At 35.0% G+C, this 23,352-nt stretch overlaps 1 protein-coding gene across 2 annotated transcripts in view; it reads left to right on the top strand.

Moving 5' to 3' along the window:
* The window catches only part of LOC114325669 (splicing factor 3B subunit 1), a 109,358-nt gene that overhangs the window by 11,240 nt on the left and 74,766 nt on the right, over positions 1-23,352 (top strand). Inside the window, exon 3 of one of the 2 annotated variants that reach the window (XM_028273790.2) lies at positions 4,997-5,123. In XM_028273790.2, coding sequence (XP_028129591.1) covers positions 4,997-5,123 — 127 coding nt within the window. Of the gene's footprint in view, positions 1-4,996; positions 5,124-21,199; positions 21,366-23,352 lie in introns of those variants that run through there. The other variant, XM_028273791.2, reaches the window with a different exon arrangement.

The raw sequence follows: 23,352 nt of genomic DNA, 5'->3' as shown, positions 1-23,352 counted from the left end.
ATTTCTACTTCCCCTAAATTTGATACTAAACAGTATTAAATTTGTAGTGTTAAATTATATTTTATATTATAAAAGTTTAAAAGTCTATTAAAAGATTAAGTATGGTAACGGGAATGGTCATATCTCGCATTTCCTAGAATTCCTAATTAATACTAAAAATAAATAATAAATGTAACTGTCGAAAATTAGGAAATATATCAGTTAGCGATTAACTGACTGGCGATGAACCGGCGCATCGAAACGGCCGGCGATGAACTGGCGGCATCGAAACGGCGGCGATGAAACGTCCTAGACCCTTATAGAGGTGTTCAGTTCAATAGGAATTTCATGAGACATCTAGTGTACCTCGTTATAAGCGAAACCTCGTAATAACCTTGTTGGTTATAAAGAGAGTCTACTGTATTATAAAATAAGAAAATGCTTAGCGCAAACGCAGTACTACATTCTTCCTAAGGAGGAAGAAGTTAATTTATGTAGTATACTTAGAAAGAACGCAGTAACATGAGTTTTTAGAGTAAATTAGATATATTCGGCCAATCGTATGTATAAATATGAATTCTATGATATTTATTATGTACCTATATAAAGTAGAAAACAAAAACAAATTCTAGATAGTTTTCAACAGCTAAACATTTAAACAAAGACCGATTTTACTCAAATGTGATCTCTCTGCAGATACAGCGTTTTTCCTAAGGACAGCAGATAACCAATCACATCAATTTATATTTTCATTTCTTAGCATGTGACTAAAGTAGCTCATTTTTCTTTTATTAATGTTGGGTATTTATTTTTCTTTTTTCCTCTTTCTTAAGGTTTATGTGTTTGTTATGTATTGTGTCCATGATATTTTTCTCATTCTTCTATAACACCACATCTCAAAGCTGGCAAGTTTTTTTTTCAATTGCATCTCTAATTGTCCACGATTCAACTTGATATAAAAGGGTAGCGAATATGTAGCATATCAATACTCTAGTTATAGTTTCTATTCTCAGTTTACCATTGCACAATACTATTTTCACCTTATTAAAATCGCTGCTAGCCATCTCAATATCATGTTGTTTTATTTCTAGGCTGCAGCCCCATTGTTCATTTAGTTCACATCTCAACTAATTGAGTCTGTGTACTTTCTCTAAAGCTTTTCCTTTAGCATAATACACTAAGCATCAAAATTAACGCACCACCTTAAAAATGGGACATTTTTGATGTCTCGTATTTCCTAAACGTGTTGTCCGATTTTACTGATTTTTTTAATATGTTATAGCTTTATTCGTCAATAATATCGGTGTAATAATATCGTTGCTAAATAGATAAGTGTCATTGTATACCGGGTGTATCAATAATAGTGTGTTTTTTCCTCAAAGTTTGGAACACCCTGTGGAATATTCTAGCGCAGCGGTTCTCAATCTGTGGTACATGTACCACTGGTGGTACATTACATTATTTGAGGTGGTACTCAAAACAGCCAAAATCAGCACCACTATTGGCACAATTATAGTTTATTAGATCACCTAGCTAGATAGATATTTTAGTTAGGTGGTACCAAAAATAATAAAAAGTACTTGGTGGTACCTGACTCAAAAAGATTGAGAACCGCTGTTCTAGCGTATATAAAATATCGAAATTAAAAGTCAACTATAGCCTTAGGCTTTTAAAAGATTTTGCTTTTGGATTCATTCGCTTATGTTGAATAATAAAAAAGTTAGGTACTTTAACAACTAGCAACATTCTTCATCAATACAGGGTGTTTCTAAATAATTGCGACAAACTTTAAGGGGTAATTCTGCATGAAAAAATAATTACTGTTTGCTTTACAAACATATGTCTGCAAATGCTTCGTTTCCGAGATATGGGATGTTGAATTTTTTCTTACAAACTAACGATTTATTTAGTGCTCTAAAACTGGTTGAGATATGCCGATGAAATTTGGTAGGTTTTAAGAGGTAGTTATTGCGCATGTTTTGGCATACAATTAAGAATTTTATATTCAGCATTGGCGTGCATATGGGTAATATGACCCGTATGCACTCCAATGGTGAATATAAAATTCTTAATTGTATGCCAAAACATGCGCAATAACTACCTCTTAAAACCTACCAAATTTCATGGGCATATCTCAACCGGTTTTAGAGCACTAAATAAATCATCAGTTTGTAAGAAAAAATTCAACATCCCGTATTTCGGAAACGAAGCATTTGCAGACATATGTTTGTAAAGCAAACAGTCACTATTTTTTCATGCAGAATTACCCCTTAAAGTTTGTCGCAATTATTTAGAAACACCCTGTATTGATGAAGAATGTTGCTAGTTGTTAAAGTACCTAACTTTTTTATTATTTAACATAAGCGAATGAATCAAAAAGCAAAATCTTTTGAAAGCCTAAGGCTACAGTTGAGTTTTAATTTCAATATTTTATATACGCTAGAATATTCCACAGCGTTTTCCAAACTTTGAGGAAAAAACACACTATACACCCGGCATACAATGACACTTATCTGCTTAGCAACAATATTATTACATCGATATTCTTGAAGAATAAAGCTATAACATATTAAAAAAAATCACTAAAATCAGACAACAGGTTTAGGAAATAAGAGACATCAAAAATGTCCCATTTTTATGGTGGTGCGTTAATTTTGATGCTTAGTGTATATTGTTTTGTCTTCAATTTTGTTCTTTGTGACAATCATGATTCTTGTTTTGTTTTTGTGGTCAGAGTTATTCCACACCTCTCTCAGTACTGCATAATGCAATCAACCAAAATTTGCAGTCTTTTGTCTACTGTCTGTAAGGAGTATTGTATTATCTACATATCTGAGATTATTATGAGTGTTCTGTTAATTGATAGGCCTTCATTAATGTCTTCTAGTGCTTCTTTAAACATCTCTTCTGATCACATATTAAAAAGAAGAGGGGATATTACACATTATCATTGTATTTATCTTATTGTAGGTATCTCTTTAGATTTTTGTTGGTGTACTAGTATTTTGGCTGAATGACATATAAATACAGGGTGAGTCATGATCAACTGTACATACTCCTACCTATTATAGAGGCCCCTATGGGGAATAACAAATGACCATTAAAAAGTGTCTGCTCTCATTGCTTAATAATATACAGGGCGAGTTTCGCATTTTGACACAAATTTATATTCGTCATAATTTTTGAACGGTCAAGTCGATGTGTCTCTTATTTTGGTCAATCGTTACACTATTACCACCTAATCAACTAGTTTATTCAAACCAGAAAAAAATCAGGTCCGGCTTTAAAAAATTAGTTCGTTTTGGTCTTAGAAAAAATTTCACCCTGTATACGCTTTTTGAAAACTCTAATATGAATTTTACAAATTAGACAAATAGGCAATTAAAATGGCATATTTATTTTTTCCCCACACGATTACTTAATTTTTTATTAAAAAATCAAATTTGTCAAAATCGCAATTTTACCATAAAAATAAAAAAAAATAAACGTTTTCCTTAAAATTAAAAGTTTCACCATTTTTTTTTTTTCTATAACACGTCTAGATCTAAAACTCCCCATAACACTTCTCTTTGGACTCTATAGTTTAACATAGACGTGAGCAAATAGATACATTTTAAATTTTTTCACTTAATTTCTGCGATTTAACTTTGCTATTTACGAAGCTGCACCTTTTATTTATAAAAATTCATAAGTTTTACGAGAAGAAGCCTGAAAGTATACAAGAGTTGTCATAGTCTTCACAATGGTAAAAGATATGTGCTGTAAAAATTTCAGAAAAAAATTTTTTAAATGGAACGTTGTAGCGAGTTAAACCGTGATTTTTTCATCTTTTTTTTTTCATTTTTAGGTTAAAATTCCGATTTTGACAAATTTGATTTTTTAATAAAAAATTAAGTAATCGTGTGGGGAAAAAATAAATATGCCATTTTAATTGCCTATTTGTCTTAATTTGTAAAATTCATATTAGAGTTTTCTAAAACCGTATACAGGGTGAAATTTTTTCTAAGACCAAAACGAAATATTTTTTTAAATCCGGGCCTGATTTTTTCTAGTTTCAATAAATCAGTTGATTGGGTGGTAACATAAATTAAATATTTGTTCAAAAAAAATTAATTTTTGTAATAAAAGTAAATTTTTTTAAACCTATGGTTCACTTTACCAAACTTTTAATTATTATTCATAGTCAAATTTGATTTTTTTATAAAAAAATTAAGTAATCATGTGGGGAAAAAAATAAATATGCCATTTTAATTGCCTATTTGTCTAATTTGTAAAATTCATACTAGAGTTTTCAAAAAGCGTATACAATGTGAAATTTTTTCTAAGACCCAGACGAACTAATTTTTTAAAGCCGGACCTGATTTTTTCTAGTTTCAATAAATCAGTTGATTAGGTGGTAACATAAATCAAATATTTGTTAAAAAAAAATTAATTTTTGTAATAAAAGTTAATTTTTTTAAATCTATGGTTTACTTTACCAAACTTTTAATTCATAGTCAAATTTGATTTTTTTATAAAAAATTAAGTAATAGTGTGGAGAAAAAATAAATATGCCATTTTAATTGCCTATTTGTCTAATTTGTAAAATTCATATTAGAGTTTTCAAAAAGCGTATACAGGGTGAAATTTTTTCTAAGACCCAAACGAACTAATTTTTTAAAGGCGGACCTGATTTTTTTCTAGTTTGAATAAATCAGTTGATTAGGTGGTAATAGTGTAACGATTGACCAAAATAAGAGACACATCGATCTGACCGTTCAAAAATTATGACGAATATAAATTTCTGTCAAAATGCGAAACTCGCCCTGTCGATTATTAAACAAGGGGAGCAGACACTTTTTAATGGTCATTTGTTATTCCCCATAAGAGCCTCTGTACGAGGTAGGAGTATGTACAGTTCCTCATGACTCACCCTGTATGTCATAGTTAACATCTCGACACTGTTCTATGAGTGTTTGTTAGTAAATAATGCCTCTCAACTGCCAATCTGAAATATAATATGTTTGAATTTGTTTAGAGTGAAAAAGGCTATGATCCATTTGCTGACCGTCGTAGACCTACAATTGCAGATAGGGAAGATGAATATAGACAAAAAAGGAGAAGGATGATTATTTCTCCTGAAAGAGTGGATCCTTTTGCAGACGGTAAGTTCATATGTTCTAAATTAGATTTACTTTTAGATGATAGTAACATTATTTTTAAATTTCTAAGTTACATAAGATTTACATTGTTTTTGGGAAACTCTTTTATTGGAAAAACATTTTGTTTATTTATTTATTCAATATATTTCAAATTATTTAGTTTTGAATGCTAGAATTAAAACATGTTTATTACCTTTTTTGTTTCCAAATAGTGTTTTAGTCTTATTTTATATTTTTAGGTATGAATTCCATTTTATAAGGCCATTTTGAATTCTGTCACACCCTAATATCAGTTTTTAGTTAGTTTATACAAGTTTTCTGCCTCTTTCTAAATTCTTTAGATGGTAATGCAAAATAAACTTGAATTTACTTGGTTCTTAGTTCATTATTCATTTTGTATTATGTTTTTTATTATATTCAACTATTATCAATGGGAAATTTTACCAAAAAAATGATTTTATTAACGTTTCGACGCCCAAGTCTTCTATTATATTTTCTATTTTGTATCAAAAATTCTATTGAAGTATTGTGTGCAAACCATGACTAATCCTTTGTTCAAATGAAAGATTTTAATCTTTTCCAAACTATTTCTTTTCCTATTAAGAGGCAACAGTAGCGATCAACAGGTAACAACAAACGCGGTCCAAGATTGCGGCTGTAATTTTGAATGTTTTGTCGAGATATTTGGCACACATATTCGTAATATAATAAAGAATGGCGGTACAGAGCCCAATTTGAGAAATATGTTAGTTTGTGGAAATTACTCTATAACGAAATAAAATATTGCAAAAAGGAACCTGTACCGCCATTAAGAAGAATAAAAAATAAACTTTCTTCAAATAAACTTTTTTATCTCATTCCTAGATTTTGTGTCATATTGGACCTAGTAAAATTTTTTATCGCTAACAAGAAATCGGACATATTATAACAAATTAACTGATTAGTCAACATAGAGAAAGTGTCACTGTCATTTTAACAAACCTGCGTCAGATTTCTGTTCTGTTATCTGCATAGGGATTACGAACACTCTACGGCGCTACGGTAAAACATGGCCGATACGATTCGTATCGAGTGTTCGTAATCCCTATGCGGATAACAGAACAGAAATCTGACGCAGGTTTGTCAAAATGACAGTGACACTTTCTCTATGTTGACTAATCAGGTATTCTTTTTCTCATGATCATCTTTCAGTGCGTCACAGTGTTTCGATTTCTTTCTAACGCATTAAATTGTATATGACAGAAAAAAAAGCACGTCGGTTATTACTTTGGTAATTATTCTAGTTCGGTGATTATTCTAGTTGTCGATAGATGGCGCCATAATAAAAAATATAATTTTTAGATTATAAGACTATACAGCATAAATGCAAGAAACACATTTGATTTGTTTTTATTCCAAATTGAAAATAAAATGTGACAACTGTCAGATTTAACTAAAATGTCATGTTAGAATAAATGTCATAAATCTGTATTATCACGGACTTACCCTTTTTCCTATCATTTGTTACGCACTGAAAAATGCTCATGAAAAGGACAATATTTAGTTATAATATGTTCGATTTCTTGTTAGAGATAAAAAATTTTACTAGGTCCAATATGACACAAAATCTAGGCATGGGATAAAAAAAGTTTATTTGAAGAAAGTTTATTTTTTTGTTCTTCTTAATGGCGGTACAGGCTCCTTTTTGCAATGTTTTATTTAGTTATAGAGTAATTTCCACATACTAACATATTTCTTAAATTGGGCTCTGTACCGCCATTCTTTATTATATTAAGAATATGTGTGCCAAATATCTCGACAAAATATTGAAAATTACAGCCGCAATCTTGGACCGCGTTTGTTTCTACCTGTTGATCGCTACTGTTGCCTCTTAATATATTGGTTGTTTGGCAGATACTCTATTTCGGTATAAATATTTGAGTCTCAAGAAATACTAATTTTTTTCTTTAATTTCTTTGCATTCGTTTATGTAGATCCAAAACTGCCATTTCTTCTTAAACTGCCACAAATATTGCTGAAGAAACTGATTCCTGATTCCAAACTGTTTGTTTGTAGTTATCATTTAACAAATGTTGCATCTATCTTACATTAAGCTTTCTCGTACTGATTTGTTTGTGTAAAATGTACCTTATTTTCTCTTCTGAGATGTCTGCAGCCTAAACTTGTGTTATAAGCTTAATAAATTATTATCTAAAACTGTATTTTGTCTCTTGATATAGGTCCTAAACTTTTCACTTCTTAATAGAAATACTGTAATAAAAATCAGACAGGCTACTTATATCTTCTTCTTCTAATGGTACCTTTCTGAGTCTTGGCCTGCTTAAAAATGTTGTTCTATTGTGCCGTGTCGGATACTTCCCTTCGCCACTGCCTGATGTCCATGGTTCTAAGATCCCCTCTACGTCGTCTATCCACCTTTTATGGGGCCTTCCTCTTGTTCTGTTTCCTTGGGGCTTCCATCTCTGGATTACTTTTACAGCTCGATTATCTGGCATTCTTTCTAAATGACCAAGCCAGTTTCGTCTTTGTGACTTGTCAAATCTAACAATATCTGCATTAGTTCATCCAGCTCGTGGTTCATTTTAATTCGCCACGAACCATACATCTTCCTTAGTATTTTGTGCTCAAATATTCTCATTTGATTTTCATCAGTGGTTGAGAGGGTCCACGTTTCACTTCCATATGTGACCACTGGTCTAATTATTGTTTTGTAGATTCTAAGCTTAGACTCACGATTCAGTAACTAACTTTTCTTTAAGTCTTTGTATGCATAAAAGCTCTTATTACTAGTCTAAGAGCTGGGAGCGGATTTTGTGCGTGATAAGTAATATGAAAAAACTATACGGGGATATGTTGAATTAGTTGTGTACATGACTTTCACCAACGGCCGGAAACCAGAGTGGGGGCCGAGGGTAGTTATAAAGGGTCAAAGTCGCGGTTTTTATTATTTTTTTTATGACGCTCATGATCGAGATAGTGCACCAAAATTTGGGAATAAGTAGGTCATAACGTACCTAAGTAAAATCTCTAGGGGCGCAACGCTGCGTGGCCGACAAAGGGGTGGAGATAGGGGTGAATATAAAAAATATAAGGGGTTTTTTTCAACGTTCGTGATTGAGATAATGAACCAAAATTTGGATATAAGTAGACCATGATATACATAAGTAAAATCCCCAGAGCCGGAAACCAGAGTGGGGGAGGAAGGTAGTTATAAGGGGTCAAAGTCCCGTTTTTTGTTATTTTTTTTTTGTGACGCTCATGATCGAGATGTGCACCAAAATTTGGGAATAAGTAGGTCATGACGTAACTAAGTAAAATCTCCAGGAGTGGAACGCTGCCTGGCCGACAAAGGGGTGGGGCAGGGGTGAATATAAAAAAATGTAAGGGGTTTTTTGCGACGTTCGTAATTGAGATAGTGCACCAAAATTTGGGAATAAGTAGAGCATGACATAACTAAGTAATATCCCCGGAGGCGGAAACAAGAGTGGCGGACGAGGGTAGTTATAAGGGGTAAAAGTCGCGGTTTTTAATATTTTTTTTTGTGGCGCTCATGATGGAGATAGTGCACCAAAATTTGGGAGTAAGTAGGTCATGACGTAACTAAGTAAAATCTCCAGGGGCGGAACGCTGTTTGGGGTACAAAGGGGTGGTAGGCAGGGGTGAGTATAAAAATATATGGGGGTTTTTTTGCCGTTCGTGATCGAGATAGTGAACCAAAATTTGGATATAAGTAGACCATGACATACATAAGTAAAATCCCCAGAGCCGGAAACCAGAGTGGGGGAGGAAGGTAGTTATAAGGGGTCAAAGTCCCGTTTTTTATTATTTTTTTTGTGACGCTCATGATCGAGATGTGCACCAAAATTTGGGAATAAGTAGGTCATGACGTAACTAAGTAAAATCTCCAAGAGTGGAACGCTGCGTGGCCGACAAAGGGGTGGGGCAGGGGTGAATATAAAAAAATGTAAGGGGTTTTTTGCGACGTTCGTAATTGAGATAGTGCACCAAAATTTGGGAATAAGTAGAGCATGACATAACTAAGTAATATCCCCAGAGGCGGAAACCAGAGTGGTGGACGAGGGTAGTTATAAGGGGTAAAAGTCACGGTTTTTAATATTTTTTTTGTGGCGCTCATGATGGAGATAGTGCACCAAAATTTGGTAGTAAGTAGGTCATGACGTAACTAAGTAAAATCTCCAGGGGCGGAACGCTGTTTGGGGTACAAAGGGGTGGTAAGCAGGGGTGAGTATAAAATTATATGGGGGTTTTTTTGCCGTTCGTGATCGCGATAGTGCACCAAAATTTGGGAATAAGTATATCATGACATTACTAAGTAAAATCTCCAGGGGCGGAATGCTGCGTGGGGACAAATGTTGTGCCGGGTCACAAAAAAAATAATACACACTGCGACTTTGACCCCTTAAAACTGCCCTCATCCCCAACTCTGGTTTCCGGCTCTGGGATTTTACTTAGCTTAGTCATGGTCTACTTATTCCCAAATTTTGGTTCACTATCTCAATCTAGAACGTCGCAAAAAACCCCATATATTTTTTATATTCACACCTACCTCCGCCTCTTTATCGGCCACGCAGAGTTCCACCCCTGGAGATTTTACTTAGTTACCTCATGACCTACTTATTCCCAAATTTTGGTGCACTATCTGGATCATGAGCGTCACAAAAAAAATAATAATAACCGCGACTTTGATCCCTTATAACTACCCTCGTCCCCCACCTAGGGTTTCCGGCTCTGAGGATTTTACTTAGTTATGTCATGGTCCATTTATTCCCAAATTTTGGTGCACTCTCTCAATCACGAACGTCGCAAAAAACCTCTTATAGTTTTTGTATTCACCCCTGCCCCACCCCTTTGTCGGCCACGCAGCGTGCCACCCCTGGAGATTTTACTTAGTTACGTCATGTCCTACTTATTCCCAAATTTTGGTGCACTATCTCGATCATGAGCGTCACAAAAAAAATAATAAAAACGGCGACTTTGACCCCTTATAACTACCCTCGTCACCCACTCTAGTTTTCGGCTCTGGGGATTTTACTTAGTAATGTCATGGTATACTTACTCCCAAATTTTGGTCCACTACCTTAATCACGAACGTCGCAAAAAATCCTTTATATTTTTTATATTCACCCCTACCCCCACCCCTTTGTCGCCCACGCAGCGTTCCGCCCCTAGAGATTTTACTTAGTTACGTCATGACCTACTTATTCCCAAATTTTGGTGCACTATCTCGATCATGAGCGTCACAAAAAAAATAATAAAAACCGCGACTTTAACCCCTTATAACTACCCTCGGCCCCCACATTGGTTTCCGGCCGTTGGTGAAAGTCATGTGCACAACTAATTCAACATATCCCCGTATAGTTTTTCCATATTACTTATCACGCACAAAATCCGCTTCTATCTCTCCGACTATACCGCTATACCGCTAAGAATCCGTGCTTGTATTTCTTGACTGGTGTTGTTGTTATTTATTATTGAGCCTCGGTAGGGAAAAGTTGAGGTATATTCGTAGGTATGGTTGTCTAATATGGTAAGTCTTATATTAGGTAAACAGTACTGTAGAACAATAAGAGAGTTTCTATTTGACATTTACACTGTGATTTTTGAAAAAGATAGGTTGACTATGTTGATGCTTTTATAAGTTATTCAGCAAATATTCTACTAATGAACACATTTTATTTTATGTATGAAATGAATGTCATTATTTGATAGGGTATAGACATATGAACCACATTTTATATTCAGCAATATTTTTAAAATTGACTATCCATATTTCTAATAGACATTGCCAAAAAAAATAATCTTACGCAAGTTAAGATAAATAAGTTAAGAGTACTTATAGCCCGGGAGGTAGTGTCAAATTTAACCGGAGCATTTTAGCAAGGCTGTTTTCTTTTTATCTAGTTAGGTGTTCCAAAGCTTAACAAATGATGTGTCAGCTGGCCCAAAACCGGGGATTTTAGGCAAGAAATGGTAAAATGTGAAACTTGATGGAAAAACGCTACAACTTATATGTCAAATATTTATCTCCGTGACTTACGTGTATAATAGCCAAGAATACCTAGCTACAGGCTTTCACCCAGACAACTCGGGTTCAATTCCTGGCCCTGAAAATCTTTTTTGCTTTTAAAATTGACATTTTGATTTGAAAAATAATTATTTTTTGATAATACCACGTTTTTATTATTTATATGACACAATATAAAAAAAGTCTGTCTTTTATAGAATCGTAAACTTTGCATTTGGTCATAATATATTCAGCTGACGCGTTTTTCTTACAATCTAAAATTCATAAATTAATGATTTAGGTATACTTTTTAATATTTGCCAAACTACATAGTTCAAGAATATTTTTTTAATATTAACTAGGTGACCCGGCAAACTTCGTACCGCCTTAGAACTAAAAAATAATGTTTAAAAGTTAAATACCTAAAAATTACCAGAAAGCCAAAAAATACTCAAAAATATTGCGTATACTTTTTTCTAATAAACAATATTGTTTTTGTGGTGTCTGCGTAAATAATGATTACTTAGATTGGTCGTATTAACTCAGAAACCTTCCCGGGTTCATGTACAACAACTTTGCTTAAGGTCATCATATGATCAAATGCATAGTTTACGATTCGATAAAAGGGGCGTACAAACAAACATTCATTTTTATATATTATAGAGAACAAGGAAATATTTAGATTAATAAGGGGTTGGTGATAGACAAGTAAAAAATTAGGGTCCAAAAAAAGAACGTCGGGGTTTCACTTAGATTGGTCGTACTAACTCCGGAAGCTTCAGGGGATTATGTACAACAACTTTGTTTATTAAGGTGGTCAATCATAATAATTTTATGATATTATCATATTATGATCAAATGCATAGTTTACGATTCTATAAAAGACATACAATACAGACTTTTTTTATATTGTGTCGTATAAATAATAAAAACGTGGTATTATCAAAAAATAATTATTTTTAAAATCAAAATGTTAATTTTAAAAACAAAAAAAATTTTCAGGGCCAAGAATTGAACCCGAGTCAGTATTGGCCAGGAATTGAACCCGAATTGAAAGCCAGTAGCTAGGCATTCTTGGCTATTATACACGTAAGTCACGGAGATAAATATTTGACATATAAGTTGTAGCGTTTTTCCATCAAGTTTCACATTTTACCGTTTCTTGCCTAAAATCCCCGGTTTTGGGCCAGCTGACACATAATTTGTTAATAAGCTTTGGAACACCTAACTAAATAAAAAGAAAACAGCCATGCTAAAATGCTCCGGTTAAATTTGACACTACCTCCCTGGCTATTAGTTTCAAGACAAAGATTACATCAAGGCACATGGGAATCTCCAAATGGGAAAGAAATAAGCCAGATCGACCATGTAATTATTGAAAAGGATCAAGAAAAAGAGAGAATGAAACAGATCATACCGGTTCTGAAATACTTAACACTTTCGCTGTGCAAGACGCGGATCTGAGTCCAATCGGTTTTGGGTCAGATGTGCTCGACGCGGATCCATCCGAGCTTTGTGCAGGTATATGTAATTCTCAGTGGCGTGCGGTGACTTTTTCGAAAGGGGAAGCGATTCAATAAGGATATAAAAATATTTTCTTAAGGGTCGAGGGTCGAGCAACTTTCCACCTGATAACACTCTGATGCGCAGGGGCTCTCTATCAGCAAACTACTTAATTATGTGAGACGTCCTGCGTACAAGGACTCACACACTAAATCCGTGACGCGTGAATGCGTCAGGCACTCTATTCCCGCTATTTCTAGTGACTAGTGACCTATCATTGATCTGTATTGCTAGCTCGGGCCTTGAGTCCTCGCGCCGGGCTTGGTTTTCTAAAGAAGAATCATATTTAAAAAAAAATATACTCCGAGGCATTTTCCACAACACACAACTTTCACTAAAATGGCACTTATTTATACTCGAGGTCTATTGTCCTATCAACTTCTGATAATTGTTGAATGCAGTCTTTTTTAATGGATAATAGGGCTAACTTTCAAAGTCTCTCTTCGCTTGTTGAATTTCTTTTAAACTCTTAATTTGAAACTTTTAATGCATCTTAATACTGCAAAACTTCGTTCAACTGATGCACTTGTGGCTGGGATAGTTAGTAGTACTAATTCACACAACTTGACCACTTCACACAGCGACTTGTTTAAACCAGTAGTTATAAAGAAATCCCAGATTTCTGGGTATTTCTTTATCATTCATGTCAGTTGTTTCATAACTGATACTTAACTGAGAATGCAAAGCTGGGATATCAAAAAATTTTCATTATTTAATCGTAATGACATAAATTCCTCTGTGGGAAATTTTGATGAATTATAATTAGAAATATTAAGATTATATATAATTCTACAAATTTTAAATCGTTAAAATTTTGAAAGCTAGAATTCATTTGTTGTAGAATATTATCACAAGGTCTCTTTGTTTCCTCTGTTTTCTCTGTCTCTCTGTCTCCGAAATTATCAATCTTCATTATTTTTCTTTCATGTTCAAACCCCATATGTTCAGTTTTATCCCAAATATTTTTAAACTGCTCTCGTTTTTTTAATTATCGTATTAATAAAGTCATCAATTTTTCTTATACAAAATGCAATACCATTTGATTTCTGTAAAATGTCAAATAAAAGATCAGTAAAAGGAAATATCTCTGCAAAAAATTTAAATCGAAATATTCTTTAAGCGAATGTATGTAATACCTAAGCACCCCTTAGCAGCAGTAACAGTCGGAGCATCTCACTTTCGGGAAGGCGATACGAAGAGCGCCTCCATGGCATATCAAAATTCGCGCGACTAGTGGGTGCGGTCATTGAACCCTGACCAATTTTAAAAGGGACAACTGCATGACAAGCGGCGATTTTGAGATGCGCTTCTGCCAGGAGTGGACCAAATAGTTGAATTGTGTGCATATTGAGTTCGTTCGTACGCGATTAATTTTTAATATTTTTCAATGCCTATTGGCTAGGTAATATGTAGATTATTTGGATTAGGGAAAAAATTTTATTATTAAATATTAATTAATAATATATTTTCTTATATCGACGAATAAATAGGGAAGCGGCGCTTCCCTCGCTTCCATGGACCACACGCCTCTGGTAATTCTGCTTCGGTGGTGTTGCCTCAGCACTAGCGACTTTCAAAATTAAAGCGCAGCGAAAGTGTAGTAGTAATACAAAGCAGGCGCGACTACAGAGATAGGGAAATCAATGTGTTAGAGAGAAGTATCTTTTCAATGAGTAAGAGTAAGATAGATGCTGACGTCGAAGGAATCTACCATAGTTTAGCTATTATCCGCTAGATGGCGCCACCAATTCGCCATTTTTAGTCCGTGTGAGGTATCATTGGAAAGGGACGCGTTGGCTCGTCGGATCGTGACGTACAAAGGGGTCGTTGGAAAGGGGCGCGGCAGCACGTTGCATATACTATATTTTATCTACGACCATAACATAATATGTTATTTAAACCAGTCACGTGCAGAAATCTAAGCTTTACGAGTTGCATACTATATTTTATCTACGACCGTAACATAATTTAACAGAACAGACCGTAACAGAAAAACGAAGATTGAGTAAGGCTACAGGTTAAAGACAGAAAATGAAAAAAGAAATTATGAGCTAGCATTCAATGAGGAGATGGACAAATCCGAAGAAGAAGGGAATCCAGAACCATAATAGAAGAGAAGAAAATATGATTTGATGATGAATGTAGAAAAGAATTAGGAACGTTCCAAGTAAATTAAGACTAACAATGCTGAAATTAGGATCACCAGATGTTGAAAGTGAGTATACTGACTAACGAAGAAGAATGAATGTGAAAACAAAATCATGGATAAAAAAGACATTTTTAAAAAATGGAAGAAATATTTCGAACATTTTGCTGAATAAACAAGAAAATCTGGAAGTAAACTTAGATATCATCATTATCTTTGCCTCATCCCTATGCGGGGTCGACTTCCCTAATTGCATTTCTCTACACAATTCTATCTTGGGTCATATCAATGTTAATCCCCTTTACCAGCATGTCCTGCCATATCGTCTCCCCCCAGGTCTTCTTTGGTCTTTCTTTCCTACTCCTTCCGGGAATCTGCACTTCAGCTATTCTTCGTATTGGGTGATTAACGTCTTGACGTTGAACATGACCAAACCATCTTAACCTATGCTCTCTCATTTTGGCATCAATTGGTGCCACACCTAGACTTCCCCTAATATACTCATTTCTAATTTTATCCTTCTTTGTCACTTCACTCATCCATCTAAGCAGTCTCATTTCCGCCACATGCATTCGTTGTTCCTCTTTCTTTTTCACTGGTCGACATTCAGTTCCGTACATCATAGCCGGTGTTATGGCTGTTTTATAGAATTTTCCCTTCAGCTTGATTGGAATTTTTCTGTCACACAACACACCACTCGCTTCTTTCCACTTCATCCATCTAGCCCTAATTCTACTGCATGCATCTCCATCTATTTCTCCATTACTCTGTAATACCGATCCCAGGTACTTAAAACTATTGCTTTTTACAATCAGTTCACCATCCAAAGATACCATTTTATTTGTAGTAACTCCATCTTTAAATGAACATTCCAAATACTCTGTATTTGTCCTAGTAAGTTGTAAACCTTTCTCCTCCAGAGCTTGCCTCCACTGTTCCAGTTTTTGTTCCAAGTCTCTTTCACTATTTCCTACTAACACGACATCATCAGCATACATTAAGCACCATGGAATGTTACCCTGTAGTTTCGCTGTTATCTGGTCCAAAATTAATGAGAATAAATACGGACTAAGCACAGAGCCTTGGTGCAATCCTACTTTCACATGAAAATCAGTCTCTCCCACACCTGTCCTAACACTAGTCGTTACTCTCTCATACATATCCCTCACACTCTTTACATATTCACCAGGGACTCCTTTCTTATTGAGTGCCCACCACAGAATCTCTCGAGGAACTCATATGCTTTCTCAAGATCAATGAATACCATATGAGCGCTTGTTTCTTTACTCCTGTATTTTTCCATCAACTGCCTTATAATGAAAATTGCATCTGTTGTTGATCTGCCCTGCATAAAGCCAAATTGATTCTCGGATATTTCGGTCTCTTCACGTATCCGTTTAACAATTACTCTTTCCCATATTTTCATGGTGTGGCTAAGCAGTTTTATAGCTCTGTAGTTTTTACATTGTTGTATATCTCCCTTGTTTTTGTAAACAGGTACCAGTATACTGCTTCTCCATTCGTCTGGCATTTGCCCAACTTCCAATTTGGAAGTAAACTTAGATAATGAGGAAAAATATCCAAGTACACAGTAAAATCCAAATCATATTGAAGAGATGCCTCCGACTATGAAAGAAGAGCCTAAAAAACAGAAACGTTCAGGAAACAATCAAATAACACCTGAGATGTTCAAATATGGAGGAAATCGCATGCATGAAGAAATGCAGATATTAATCGAAAATATTTGGAATGAACAATTACCAAAAAAACTGGTCGGAAGGAATAATATGCACCATTTACGGAAAAGAACATAGGAGTGAATGCAAAAATTACAGGGCACTTCTTCTTTTGGTGCATATTTGTTTCGAATATCATTCTTGATCAAGCTGATCAATTATTTTATTAACTAATGCTTTAAATAGATTAGTTGTTGTGGGGAACCATCTCCACATGTTCTGTAACCATGATATTCTTCTTCTTCCAATTCCTCGCTTTCCGAATACTTTGCCTTGAAGGATTACCTTCAGTAATCTGTATTTAGTGCCGTTTCTCATTATGTATCCAAGATATTCTAACTTTCTCCTTTTAACCCATTCGCTGCCTATCGAAGAGGATGGAACTCGGCTAGGAGCCATTCTGTTAAACGGCACCTGACTGAAGTAACAATATCACTCGCTGGTGCGTGAACGGCAGCGAATGGGTTAATCGTATACATTACCTTTCTTTCTTTCCCCATTCCCCCTAGTATGGTCTCATTGGTTATCTTGTCCGTCCATGATATCCTTAAGATTCGCCTGTATAGAAAACTTCAAGTTTTTTCTTCATTGCTTCAATGAGTGTCCAGGATTCAACTCCGTATTATAATATTGAGAAGATATAACATAGTAGGAGCGTTACTTTTATCTCCAGATTAATGTAACTTTTGAAAAGTTTGGCCATGTTGTTGAATACACTCCTAGCCTTCTCTATTCTACATTTTACTTCTTGTGAGTGATCCCATTGTTCGTTTACTGTTGTTCCAAGAGAGGTATACTGTTTTACTCAGTCCACTGGTGTATTATTGATCAGCAGTTGGTCTCTAATTTTATTTTTGCGGATGACCATAAATTTAGTTTTTAATACGTTTACTTGTAGTCCAGATATTTCACTTACTTCATTTACTTTGTTTATTAGTTACTGTAAACTGTTCAAACTGCCTGCAAAAATAACGGTGTCGTCTGTATAGCTTGTTTAATCACTCTCCATTTAGGAGTATTCCATGTTCCCAATTTTCCAAGGCTTCACTAAATATTTCCTCTGAATATAGGTTAAATAATATAGGTGAAAATATACATCATTGTCTAACGCTTCGCAGAATCTGGATCGCTTCCGTCAGTCCATCTCCACGTTTTGTTCTTATTGTGAATAATTGGTTAATACCAGGCGGGTTTTAGACTACAAGGAAGAAACACAACAGAACAGACTTTCTTGCTGAAAGAGATACTAGAGAAAAGCTATCAATACCAAAAATCATGATATTATTTATAGACTTTAAACAAACTTTTGTAAAATAAAGAGTAAGGAACTGTATAAATCACTGCAGAAGTGTAAATAAGCAGAAAAATTTTAGAATATGTCACAAATTGAAGGATTAAAGCAATAGACAATAACGGATGGAGGTAAATCGTCAATCAAGTCATGGGCCTACTAGGCTCGACACGCTCATTAGTATTATTAAAACTTGGTTTTAGACAGAGAACATAGAGTTCTATTTTTTATAAATATCACAAGGAAAAATTCCTGTAACTGACTGTATACCATAAATCACAAAAAATAAAAACCTTATCTTGTAAAAGGTATATTTAAAATCCCAAAAAAGGTTATATCACAACAGAACGTTTTCGGATTCAATATTCCATCATCAGTGTTATCACCTAAAATAATTCAACATCATCCATGGTGCTACAGCCCATGAAAGAGCCTCGACCTTTTCAAGTCTATTACGCCAGTCAGTCCTATCCATTGCCAACCGTTGCCAGTTTGCTGCGCCTATTTTTCTCCCATCCTCATCTACACCATCCTTCCATCTAAGTTTTGGCCTACCCCTATTTGTACTTCCCACAGGTTGTGACATAAGTTTTCTTCTAGGAGGGCTGTTATGTTGTGATCTTGCTAGATGTCCTGCCCATCTTAGTCTCTCCCTATTCTTATAAGAGATACTACGTCTTTACCACCAAATATATGTTTATATATGTGGTATACCTCGTAGTTGTACCTCCTCCTCCAAATACCATTTTCACAGATGCCACCGAATATTCCTCTCAGGATCCTTCGTTCAAATATAAGCAGAAGGTTTTCATCTGCCTTGGAGATTTGTCTACATCGTTTTAAGAATGCCTTGGAGATGGTCCATGTCTCCGATCCATATGTCAACACTGGTTGTATAAGGGTTTTGTATATGGTTATTTTTGTTTTTTGGCTTAAGTTTCTGCTTCTCATATGTCTACTCAGTCCAAAATAGCATTTGTTCGCTAGGATTATCCTTCGCTTAATTTATTCCGTCATGACGTTCTCCTTGGTGATCAGGGAGCCTAAGTCTGTGATCTAAAATAAGTATCTCTTTAAATAAAGCAAACGTGAGGTTAAATTTTGACCTAGGTAAAACAGTTAATAGATAGTTATACTTACAGGTTTAAATGTTTTAAGCCACCATAATATACGGGTAAAAACCCTTAAGTTATTTTAAAATTGTAAAGGTTACTTTATATTATAAAATGTTTAAAATACGCTAAAATTCTGAAATTATTTTCAGGAATACTGTAAATATTTTTGACATCCTTTAATACACCATTAGAGCCTCCATCAATTCAAGAAGTACGGGATGCAATAAAACACCTAAAAAATAATAAATCTCCAGGAAGTGATGGTATATCCACGGAACTTATTAAATATGGAGGCGCTACTCTGACCAATCAAATATATAAAATAATACTGAGAGCCTGGAATGAGGAACAAATCCCGGAAAAGTGATGTATTGGAATCGTTTGCCCGCTACACAAAAGGGGTGATCAATTGGAATGTAGAAACTATAGGGGAGTAACCCTCCTTAATACAGCTTACAAAATATTTTCGAGTATCTTATATGGTCGCCTAAGTGCGATTCAGAGGAGCTGCTTGGAGAATAGTTTCTTGGAGTAAAGTGGTTTTAGGCCTTGTCGATCAACGACAGACCAGATCTTTGTGCTAAGGCAAATTCTGGAAAAAAACCAATGAATTTAATATCGACACATACCATCTTATCGTAGATTTTAAATCGGTCTATGATAGTGTCCTAAGAAATAACTTGTATGAAGCCATGGATGAATTCCACATCTCTGATAAACTGATAAGATTGGTTAAGGCTACAATGCGTAAAGTCGTTTGCAAAGTCGAAATACAGGTCGAACAATCACAGGCGTTTGAAACAAATGTTGGGCTGCGACAGGGAGATGCACTGGCGTGTCTCCTCTTCAACATAGCTCTGGAAAAGGCGGTCAGAGATGCACGAATAGACAACAGAGGAAATATGTTTAATAAATCATCCCAAATTTAACGAGGAGAAAACTAAGATGTTGGTGTCAACACCCAACAATAGAGCCAGAAACATCGGTCACCAATTCACTGTTGATAACTCTACCTTTGAAGTGGTGGACAAATTCACATACTTAGGCTCCCTGATCACCAAGGAGAACGTCATGACGGAAGAAATCAAGCGAATTATAATCCTAGCGAACAAATGCTATTTTGGACTGAGTAGACATGTGAGAAGCAGAAACTTAAGCCAAAAAACAAAAATAACCATATACAAAACCCTTATACAACCAGTGTTGACATATGGATTGGAAACATGGACCATCTCCAAGGTAGATGAAAACCTTCTGCTTATATTTGAACGAAGGATCCTGAGAGGAATATTCGGTGGCATATGTGAAAATGGTATTTGGAGGAGGAGGTACAACTACTAGGTATACCACTGATATAAACATATATTTGGTGGTAAAGACGTAGTATCTCTTATAAGAATAGGAAAAAGATGGGCAGGACATCCAGCAAGATCACAGCATAACAACCCTCCTAGAAGAATCCTTATGTCACAACCTGTGGGAAGTAGAAATAGGGGTAGGCCACAACTTAGATGGAAGGATGGTGTAGATGAGGATGGGAGAAAAATAGGCGCAGCAAACTGGCAACGGTTGGCAATGGATAGGACTGACTGGCGTAATAGACTTGGAAAGGTCGAGGCTCTTTCATAGGGCTGTAGCACCATTGATGATGATGATGATAATATAATGTAACCTTCACATTTTAAAAACAACTTTACCCGTATATTTTGGTGCCTTAAAACATGTAAATCTGTAAGTATAACTATCTATTAACTTTTTTACCTTAGTCAAAATTTAACCTCACGTTTCCTGTACTTAAGAGTTATACTTATTTTAAGTGATAACACTGATGATGGAATATTAATTCCAAAAACGTTCATAACCCTTTTTAGGGATTTTAAATATAACTTTTACAAGATAAGGTTTTTATTTTTTTATTTGTTATAACTTCATAAATTGCTGTAAAACATATCGCATCCATAATCAACCTATCTTCAAATTGGAATATGACTTTGGGGTATATGTATGCTGGAGTGAACTGATTTGTATGAATGGAATAACTGCTTTTAAAAGATATTCTAAACAGTATTTAAACATAAATCAAAGTGCCAAACCAAACTAATCTAATGATTTTGTTCTTTGGGAAAATCGTCATCTAGGTTTGACCTTTTGAAGAGAACCTTAGCAATGCGAATGCGGATACACATCTTTAATGTACCCAGATATTGGTAATAGAACAAGAATAAGTAAAAGAACATACTTTTTTGAGAGTTTGAGTGTGTGTATGCAAAGTTTAGTAAAATTATTAATTACCCCAGCCTATTTCTAGGTACGATAGACCAAGTTTTGAAGAAACTGCAAGTTTTTGTTGTGATGGAGGCCACAAGCACGTACGTATTCCGATTTGTTTACCATCTTCTCTTACAGTATTTATTTATCTAGAAAACACTGCATAATCAGAGTAGAGTGCACTTTAATATCAATCATTAATCAGTTTCTCTAATAATACTGTCCAAATACTCCCCCAAATTGTATTAGGACTTTCTGTCACGTTTTGCCGTTCCGGCACATTTTTCTACTCTATTTGCCCTGAATAGCCTGCATTCTCATCTCTTATCATCCACCATTTGGTTTTTGGTCGTGCTTTCTGATATTTTGGTTTCGTTTCGTCATTTCGTCATAGTTTCAACGTTACTATTCTTTGATAATAATTGACTTCACCCAAGTCTTAATATTTTAATATCTATGATTTTTGCATCGCAATACAAACTTAATGTTGTTGAATTCTCATTAATAAAGATTAAAAACTAGAATATTTCCTATACCAAATCAAAGCTTTTGTACTTACTTACTTACTTAAGCCGTCCTCTTGTACCTTACGGTGTCGAGGTAATTGGAGAAATCAGACGTCTCCATGCCTTTCGGTCAGTAGCTAGTCTTTCTGCTTCTCTCCACCCAATATTTCTTTTTACGCAAGCCTTTCCAATATTTGCATTCCACGTTCTTGCTGGCCTGCCTCTTCGTCGTTTGTTGTCAGATGCCGCTGTCCATACCCTCTTTACAGTTCTACCTTCACGCATTCTCGCCATATATGTTCGAACCACGATAACTGTTTCGTTTCAAGTATGTCTAAGGTCCTTCCAATACCGCACCTTTCACGTATGTATTCATTTCTTATACGATCACGTCTGGTCACTCCGGATACTGCACGTAAATATCGCATTTCGCATGTTTGAATTTTACTGCAGATGTTGTCGTTCACTGTCCACGTTTCACTACCGTACAGTAGCACCGGCTCGTATACAGTTTGAAATACTTTCATTTTTGTTTTCAGGCTTACTTCTTTCTTCCTAATAAAACTTTTATTTAGTGCATAGTATTTGTTGCACTCATTACCCTGCTGTTTATTTCTGGTTCTATATTTCCTTGTCCATTCATTGTTGATCCTAGATACTTGAAGTCCTCTACTTGTGTAATGGCTCATTATTCAGCTTTACCTTTATATTTTCTTGAGTTTTCGATATTACTAAAGCTTCTGTTTTTTCAATATTTATTTTCATCCCCAAATTTCTTAAAAGCTTCATTCCAAACATTCACATTCACTTGCAAGTCTTTTTCTGATTTTGCCACAATTACCAGGTTATCGGCATATATCAACTCTGACACGTAAACTTGTTGAAGTTTATATACCCAAACCCTAGTTCTGTTTACCTTACTTCTGCATTCTTTTGCAATTTCGTCTATTAGAGTGATGAATAACAAAGGACTCAGAACACCACCTTGTCTTACACCTGTCCTTGTGTAGAATTCTAGAGATGGGCGATTGTTCGTTCTTACATTATTACGTGTACATTTATATATACTCTTTATTGTTTGGATTAACTTCGGTTTCACATTTCTACGGTTTAATATTTCCCAGATCTTGTTACGTGGCGCCCGATGAAATGCTTTTTCCAAGTCCACAAAACAGAGAAACAACTTACTGTTATGCTCTAGGGCTTTTTCTGCCCCAGGGCCTTTATTGTTATTCCTTAGCCTTTTAATTATTTTTGTCTTTTGAGATTTTAAAAGCCTTTGTTTTATTCTTTATTCTGGCCGGATGTCCAAAGGCTTCTCCCAATTCGATCTTCGATCCATTCGTGTTTTGTATAAGTAGTTTCTTCGGTGGTTCTTGTAATGTCTTTGCTTAATCGTATTTGGTATCTTCCTTGTGTTTTTTTCTTCCACCATGCATCCAATGTACCTACACTTCAATGCAGTTGCTTGTCTGTAATGTTTTTTCCTTTTTTACTACTTCTGTTTTATGTATTTATTTTATGTCCGCAAAATGGTACCCCATGCATAATTCTTATACATCTAAACAGTATTGCTGCAAAC

The sequence above is a fragment of the Diabrotica virgifera genome, chromosome 4 (genome assembly GCF_917563875.1).
Source record: "Diabrotica virgifera virgifera chromosome 4, PGI_DIABVI_V3a".
Lineage (NCBI taxonomy): Eukaryota > Metazoa > Arthropoda > Insecta > Coleoptera > Chrysomelidae > Diabrotica > Diabrotica virgifera.
Note: the sequence above shows the minus strand (reverse complement) of the source record. Positions and strands in the feature narration are given on the sequence as shown.